This window comes from Octopus bimaculoides, chromosome 14 (assembly GCF_001194135.2).
Source record: "Octopus bimaculoides isolate UCB-OBI-ISO-001 chromosome 14, ASM119413v2, whole genome shotgun sequence".
Lineage (NCBI taxonomy): Eukaryota > Metazoa > Mollusca > Cephalopoda > Octopoda > Octopodidae > Octopus > Octopus bimaculoides.
This window is the reverse complement of record NC_068994.1, coordinates 5,091,922-5,100,908: the sequence shown is the minus strand read 5'-3', so window position 1 is coordinate 5,100,908 and position 8,987 is coordinate 5,091,922. Positions and strand designations below refer to the sequence as shown.

Sequence of the window (8,987 nt, the reverse complement as noted above, 5' to 3'; positions counted from 1 at the left end):
CCACAGAACATGTCAACAGAAATATGGTAACGAAAGGGTTAGAATATACAATAGAGAAACAATTCTTAACCCTTTTGATACCAACCCGGCTGAAACCGGTTCTGGCTCTGAGTACAAATGTCTTGTTTTCATAAGTTTTGAATTAAAATCTTCCACCAAACCTTAGTCACAATTTATGTTCCTAACACTAGCTGAATGATAACTAAGTTATTTTACTAAATTCTTTATTATATTTAAAATTAATTGAAAGAACAACAGAGCATCTCAAAATAAATGCAGTGGAGAAAGGGTTAATCCATGACAAACCACTGAAAGCCCCTGCTGTAGCATATATTGACTTATCCAAAAGAGCACAAACTTCTCTGTACAATTTTCTTCCTTTTGCCAATGTGTTCCACCACCACTAGTTTTGTTGGATTATTTTGTACCTTGTGAATGGAATTTGCCTGATGGAAACATGGAAACTATTCAAAAATTTAGTGTGTATGAGTAGGTGGGTCTATGTATGCACGTGTGTGCACTATATATATGTTTGTAGACATGCATTTATATATATATATACATGTCTACAAACATATGCACACACACACATACATATATAAATATCAAAATTGTTCTTGTTTGTCAAGTAACATGATCTGAGACTGTATGTTAGATCTGAAATAGTTGCATCCCTGAGCAGAAGTTTCATTTAAGAACACACAGAAAACAAACAAAAGAAAACCACTTTTAATCACTTTCATTAACATTTAATAGACAGGTATCCTTTTAGTCACTGACCTGTAATTGATTTTTGCATCAGGGGGTCTCTTGTATGTCTTTGAAAGCACAGTCAGCAAATGGTTTGTTGACAGGGCATATGGCATCAACATTACTGCTTCTAGCTTAGTGGCTATTGTACTCACATACATATATCACAACATGTACTTATATATGTGTGTGCGTGTGTTATTTCAACCAACGCCCTATACATGAATTTGGAAGATGGATATTGTACAAACCTTACTCTGTGTGTATATATATATATCTATATATATATATATATATATATAAAACTATATATTTTATCTATAAAGCTCAATTTAATTTTAATTTTTTATAAATTGATTTCAATTGAGTTTTTACCTGTAATTTTGGATTTTGTCCCTAATATTATTATATATATATATATATATATATATATATATATATATATATATATATATATATATATATATATATATGCCTTGTCCCAAGAAAAACAATATATATTATCATGGCTATCTCCCAAGTTTGAGAAAGACAGTTCTGCAATTTCTCGTTGAACAACTTGCTCAGATCCTTTTCTTTATAGTGATCAAATGTCTGTCCTCTACTTTAGCTGACCCTGTCCATCAAATTGACATTGTTTGTCCAAGTGCATGGTGTGCCACCGGTCAGATGTCAAAGTGATTGCAGGGCAATGTGATATGAAATGTTTTATTCATGTTTTACTGCCCAGTCTGGGAATTGAAACCAAACCTTTCAATCATGAGTGCAACACCCTAACCACCAGGCCATGTGCTATTACACTTTGCTATTAACTAACTACTTAAAATATTTGTTTTCATAGAGGTCACATATGGAGACACCATTAACATAACATTTGATAAGCTGCTAACTTACTGTATAAAATATTCCCCTGCATAAGCCAAACACACTAACTGACTTGACACTAATTAATTCAAGTTACATTCATATTGCAGCTCATTAATATTAATAATATGAATGGTTTCTATGACTGAAAATTAAAATTCTGCAATAATTTTTCAATTTAAGAGTTTATACAAATTACGTTACTCAAATCTCTAAAATGATAAAAACATAAATTTATGCAAGAATGATATGTAGGTTACATGGACGATTGTGTACTTACAATAAAAATGAAAATACATGAAATCGAGAGTGTATGAGGGATAGAAAAAATAGAGAGAGAGAGAGAGAGAAGGAGGGGGGTAGAGAGAGAGAAATTGCAACATTGTGTCAAGGTAAACAATCAGTGTACAACAACACTGTGTCACTGTAAGAGAGATTGTTGTGCAGCAACAGTCTAAATTCTTTGCAGTTTTTAGTTTATATCTCATTACATTCTAAGTTTAAGTTGTGCTGAAGTCGACTCTGCCTTTCATCTTTCTGGTATGTCAGGTGACTTTCTGAACAGAATTAAAATAATTACCAATCATATACTAGAACTAATTTAACCAACATTTTGCCTAGAATTTGCAGTTTTATGTCTGTGTTAGAAACCATTTTTCTTTATTATCATATCTTGATTAATGTGGTCTGGCTGGAGGGACAGTGCCCATGGCTTTTATAGATAGTGTGGGACTGGTGAGAGTGATACAGTGAATGTTCCTATTAAACGGTTGCAAGTTGACAGCTGCAAGACAAAACGTTTGCAGTGAAAGGATTCCAGTGGGAAGGTAATCAGGGAGTAAGGACTGGGTGCAATGGTTAGTGCTGGATCTGTGGTGGAAGGGGACACGATGGGTGATGAGAGTAGGAGAGACAAGTGAGTTGGAAGGGCTTAAGTTGAGGTGGCAAGAGATAAGCCAGCTCTGGAGAGAAGAGGTCACTCCAGTAACAGTAGAAAAAGTGGAGAGAGAAGACTACATCATCTGTGGGTCAGAATTGGAGTGTAGATGTGAGTGACTTCATGTGAATCAGATGAGTGGCTGTCTTTTGGATGCCATCTTGGCTGCCTAAATAAATAGCAGTGGCACTCTCCCAGATATAGAAGCAGTATTCTATTGTGTGCCTCACCTGACCTTTATGGAAGCACTAATGTAGGGGTGGTTAGCCATGGGCGGCATTTTTAAAGGGGTACTTTTAGGTCTACTCTAAGATTTATGTGTTTTTGTAGGGTCCGGTGGCAGCAAACGGAAGGGCCATCCCAGACAGCACACATTCTAGCTACACTAGTGTGTAGAAGGTCATTTATTACTTGTAGAGTGCTGATGTATTTTCTACCAGAAAAAAGGTCAGTGTTTTCTATTACTTTGGTAAGGGTGGTAGAGTGGCAGCAGTATTAGAATGCCAGACAAAATAACTTGTAGCATTTGATTTATATCGCATTTGGTTTTTAGTATTAGAGTAATCAGCTGTATCACACCCAGTTCCCCAGCCCCACACCTTATCTGTGCTTGCTTGTTGATACATACTTACATTATATATCATCATCATCATCGTTTAACGTCCGCTTTCCATGCTAGCATGGGTTGGACGATTTGACTGAGAACCCTTTAATGTTCAGATTACACTGTTAAATGTAATACTTTTTCACTCAAATTGTTTTGAATTAATCATGTATTATCTCATAGCTTTGAGGTTTCAATGATGTGATTATTTTTTTTTAGAATGTCAATGTAGGTTAGGTGTGAGAAGCTAGATATGGCTAGTTCAAATATAAAACATAGAATACTTGGGCCAGATATGGCTGGTTTAAACACTAAAGGGTTAAAGGAGCACTCCATCAATTACTCTGTGTGTGTGTGTGTGTGCATACATGCACACATTCTTGTGCATGCATGTATGTATACTTGATGCTGTATTTAATCTATAACCCTTTTTATTCTGTAATGATATGCAATATGTCTTCAGCTGGCCAATCAGAGAACTACTGCCCCTTTTATTGCAGGTCTCGGTCACTCAGGAGTACCCAGGGATTCAAACAGAATGTCGAAGGACATAAAGAAGAATTCAGTTATTCTCTTCAAATCTCCAGCAGAAGGTGAAAACGACATATTTCTGGCGGTAGGTCATGTGTTTGTTGTCTCTTTGCTCTTTCCCCAGTGACTGATTTGTTGTTCCCACAATGTGTAAGCGACATCCTTGCCTCCAGATCTCCACAAACCTTACTATGTAAGCTGATGAAAGGAGCCTTTATGCAGTCACTCAACCTGCAAGTGACAGCAGCCAACTTGCCCTCAGATCATAACATACTGCCTTACATAACACTGAATAATGTAATCATTGATGTACAAAAAAATGTGATGGTCAAGACTGGACCGTCTTTGATGATAAAAATCTCCTTGATCTGAGCCAACCTGGAGCCAAACATCTTGGTTCTCAATCATTGTCTATGCAGCTACAATAATTGGTAGAGAGGATTATTGTTGCTGTTGTTATTAAGGTGCTGAGCTGACAGAATCGTTAGCACGTCAGACAAAATGTTAAGTGGTATTTCTTCCAACTCCTTACATTCTGAGTTCAAATCCTGCTGAGGTCAACTTTGCCTTTCATCCTTTTGAGGTCAATATAACAAAGTACCTGTCAAATATTGGTGTCGATATAATTAACTGTTCCCTTCCTTCAAATTTCAAACTTTGGCCTGTGTTAAAACCATTATCATCGTTGTCTTAGAGGACCTTCACCATGTTCTTATGCTTTCTATTTGCAGGAATTACAGAAATCTGAACTGACTGTCAACGTTGTACCTGTGCTGTCGTTTCAATCTTTGCACACAGATGTCTTGGCACAAAAGCTCAGTGGAGATGCTAGAAATAAATACAGTGGCATCATTTTCACCAGTACTCGTAGTGTGGTGGTAGTGGACTCTGCCATTAAGCAGCTAACAGCATACAGTAAGTCACCTTTGATCAAAACCTTTCCAGCCATGACCACCTCACCATGTCAGATGCAGTCCTTATTTCACCTTCGGCTACAATATCCAGCAGGCCCTTTTGGGTTTTTTTTAAAGACAGTGATGTGTGATTTGAGAGAGATTTAGCTACTATTCCTTGCAAATCAAGCAGCAAAGTGTGGTCTTTCGGATATGTTGTTGTTGTTTAGCCCCGAGTCAGCCCAATCATCAAATCTGTGAGCAAAGGCTTTCCATCTATGACTACCCTGTATTTTAGATAGTAGATTGGACAACATTATACAGTGAACTCTTTTTTTTTTTTTGTCCTTTCTGAAGATGATAAAATGTGATTTGTGACAGATTCGGTTGTTATTTCTAGCAGATCAAACAACCACTGAAAGAGTCTTCTCTAGACTACACAGGCACCTAAAACAATCAAAACATGCTACCAGGTCATACTTGTGAATGACGTGGTAACATTTCATTTGAGATCAGGCCACAAAAGGGGGTTAACTATTGATGTGATTATAAGACTTGTATTGATGTTGTTGTTATTGTTTGATAGTTAAAGAGTTAAGGCCTGGAAACCAAATATACTGAGCTGCCATCCTTAATACTGTGTTGTACAAAATGGGAACCAAATAATTGCTGTTTAGCCCCAGACTCCTCCAGCCTATTAGTTAGGTTCTTCCTGATGGCAAAGTCAATGTTGCTCTCTCTCCTTTTCAGCCCCCACCCCCCAAATTGTTTCAATGAGTTGGTCTTTCTTTAAAAGTAATGTCTCAGAAACAGAAGCAATATTGAACCTGCATCAGTTAAGTTCTACGAAGGAGATGACTAAGGACTGAGATATCCATCACATTGCTCTACTCAAAAAGACCTGACCACCACAGCGGAATTGATACTAGTGCTGTTGTCGTATAAAACGCATCTAGTACACTCTGTAAAGTGGTTGGCCTTAAGGAAAGCATCCATCTGTAGAAACCATGCCAGCGCAGACAACTGAGCCTGGTGTTGACCATCTGTGGTCAAATCATCCAATCCATGCCAGTGTGGATAATGGACATTAAAGGATGATGATGAGTTTGGTGATCAAGCCTGTTGGATTTTTCATCATCCAGCAAGATTCACACCATTTCAATGGTACATTCATAGATATGTCCTTTACATTTTTTAATAATTTTTATACATTTTACATTTGCTACTCCTGCTGAATGGAACAGCTCTGTCAGTCATGGCAAACTGACCAGCTTGCAGGACAGGCAATGGTTGAGACCTTTTCTTGTTTCTTCCTGGAAATTTTGGTGGGACGGGCTCTCCTTAAATAAAGCTGTTCAGTTACAGGTGTTTTCACCCAATTCTTCTAACCATTTGAATTGAAGAAAAGAGGCTGAGGATATGTCCCAACTGTTGAATGTGCAGTTTTGTGATTGTATGCTTCCAGTCTTGTCAGGCTTGAATGCTTCACCAGGCACCCACAAGCAAAGAACTTTGAAAGACCAATACAAGTAAACCTGGTTCCTTGGTTCTTTGTCTTCATAAAACACTACAACATTAAATAGTAATGAGAGGTGAGAAGCACAAGGAGGTGCTTGAAAGTATCTGTACCCTGTATCGATTATAGCAGTAGATGATTGTGCAACACGTATACCATATTCTTAGTATTAGCCACATTGTTCATTACCACCACCACCATCATCATCATTGTCATTTCGATACATCTCTTGTTGTTTTATTTACTCTAGATAAGAAGACAACCTGCAAGGACCTGAAATGTTTTGTAGTTGGCAAGAGTACGGCGACCTCAGGTAGAGTACGACTTATCTGACCCCAAGCATATATTTGTATTCCTCTGCATTTAAGGTCAGCTCATGAAATGGCTGGGGTTTTCACCCAGATTGTACCTGAGTTGTACATCCATTAGTTTTGTAAATGTGTGTATGAGTGTGTGTGTGTAGAGAGAGTGAGAGAGAAGATCATACCCTGCTATTGTTATTATGTGTGGGTGTGTATAGACATGTATGTATATATGTATATTTATATATGCATATATATATATATATATGTGTACATTTATATATATATATATATATATATATATATATATATATATATATATATATATATGATATGCACTTTATTTTCTATTTTAGCTGCCAATTTAGGCTTCAAACCTACAGGTGAAAATAGTGGCCATGGTAAAAAGTTAGCTGAATTCATTTTGAAAGGTAAGACAAAATTAACAAACTAAAACTTGATTGAATTTCGCCCTTTTGTTGATCCGTAAAAATAAATATGAAAACTGTCAAGTCAAATAGAACCTTTTCAAAACACACACACATTTATAATACCTTCTTATAATATGATATATATATGTGTGTGTGTGTGTGTGTGTGTGTGTATATTTATGATATTTATATATATATATCAACACCATGTTTTGTCAGTGCACAAGTTGTGGTTTCAGAGCAATGAAAATATTTTAACACAAATGAAAATTAAATGTTGAGCCAGAAATGGAGGGGTAAATTTAGCAATCATTGTATATGACTAAAAGAAAAGGTATAACTTGGGCTCTTTGCTACCATAGGGGTTACATAGTTTACTCTTAAATGTTTTGTAAAGCTGCTTCTTCCTCTTTTCTTTCTTTTTTGTAATTATATTTAATTCTTGTTTTTGTGTTGCCTTACAGAAATAGAAAAGAAGTCAGATTGTAAACCTATTCTGTTCCCCTGTAGCAAGATACGAAATGACGACCTTCCAACTCACCTCAAACAAAATGGTAAGGCAACAGGTTTTATTAAGAATATAATGATCTCTTCTAAAAACTGAATATGGGTTCCATATACCTCCTTTCAGTTGCCTACATGATTCACTCCCAAATTTATCATTTCTTACCTGCTATCCAATCTTTATTTTACACCTTAATTAACCCTTCTGCATAATTTCTTGTTTGTTTTCACCTTACCACTTAATCTCTGTAATCCCTTGTCTGTTTCGCCACCACTACTATGTCCTCATTGCTATCCAATCTTTATTTTACATCTTAATTAACCCTTCTGCATAATTTCTTGTTTGTTTTCGCCTTACTACTTAATCTCTAATCCCTTATTTACTTCGCCACCACCACCACTATGTCCTCATTGCTATATAATCTTTTGTTTGTTCCCACCACGAGCACTTTATTAGTCCTGCTATATAATCCCTTATTTGTTTCCCACCACCTCCTTATTAACCCATCTATTTAATTCCTTATTTGTCAACCACCATCACTTAGTTAACTCTATTACTAGCTTATTACTCTACGACTCTGCTGAGGCAGTTATTGTGTTCTCTGAAGGCAGTAGTAGTCAGTGCTTATGTAATTTAAAATTGCTAATGTATTTATTAACTGCAACTGTAATATCTTGTAAAGAAAGAGAAAACACAAAGGAATAGAATTTGTTAACATGTGTAGGAGTGTCCTGAAAACAGAAATAGTCAAGAGTTCGTTACTGATAAATGCATTACCTGGGTTATGTTTTCAGTTCTGATGGCATCAGACCAGATCGTTTCCAGCCGTCAGCTCTAATTAATTTTTCATCTTCTGTTTATATGCTTCATTCTCAGTAGTATTCATGAGTTATTTTCGTTCTACAACACCAGGTCAACCGTAATCAACCAGACTTATGATCGAAGACAATTCACTCATGCACATGCCTCTTTTTTAGCCATATATCTAGGACAACGTTCTCCACTGTATTTAGAATGCTGTGGTGTGTTTTCATGGCAATTCTGCTGCTGTTTCTAGCAAGCTTAGCAACCTCATGTGCCTTCCTCACCAGCTTCACATACTGACTGTAGTAATTTAGGACAGAATCCAACAATAACACTCTTAGAATCTTACACGTTTTTTTGCTTTGTGTCAAACCAACTTCATTAAGCAATGTTTATGTTTGCGTCTTTGGTTGTCATTTTCAGGAATACCAGTTGAAGAAATAACAGTTTATGAAACACTGCCAAATCCTCATCTTCACATATGTATCGATGGAGTATGTAAAGCACTGGTGAGTTCAAGTCATTCTGTCCGAAAATCTTGCCTCAGCTGACTTTCCATCTAACCCAATGGTTCCCAACCGATTTTTGGCCATGCCACCCCAAATCATTTCTAAAATCCTTGTGATATTTAATTTTTGTTATTCAAAATGTTAATAATATCACAGGGGAATCAAAATAAAAAAACAAAAAGTACAACAGACTTAAAAAAAAAATCATGTACCACTAAATTGAAGGAAATAAAATTTTATTCTCGCTTTAGAGACATCAGATCTTATGAGGTTTATTCCCCTATTGTCTCTTAAGTGTCAAATTTGATAAAATTGTCTTTCTATACAAGGGGGGGGGGGGG

General features: G+C 36.3%; 1 protein-coding gene across 10 annotated transcripts in view; it reads left to right on the top strand.

The window, feature by feature from the left end:
- Positions 1 to 8,987, top strand: part of LOC106868329 (uroporphyrinogen-III synthase) — a 63,063-nt gene that overhangs the window by 52,661 nt on the left and 1,415 nt on the right. For 9 of the 10 annotated variants that reach the window (XM_014913531.2, XM_052972629.1, XM_052972624.1 and 6 more), the window contains 6 exons: positions 3,656 to 3,771; positions 4,418 to 4,601; positions 6,346 to 6,408; positions 6,754 to 6,828; positions 7,293 to 7,382; positions 8,561 to 8,646. In XM_014913531.2, coding sequence (XP_014769017.1) covers positions 3,656 to 3,771; positions 4,418 to 4,601; positions 6,346 to 6,408; positions 6,754 to 6,828; positions 7,293 to 7,382; positions 8,561 to 8,646 — 614 coding nt within the window. Of the gene's footprint in view, positions 1 to 2,881; positions 2,999 to 3,655; positions 3,772 to 4,417; positions 4,602 to 6,345; positions 6,409 to 6,753; positions 6,829 to 7,292; positions 7,383 to 8,560; positions 8,647 to 8,987 lie in introns of all 10 variants that reach the window. The other variant, XM_052972627.1, reaches the window with a different exon arrangement.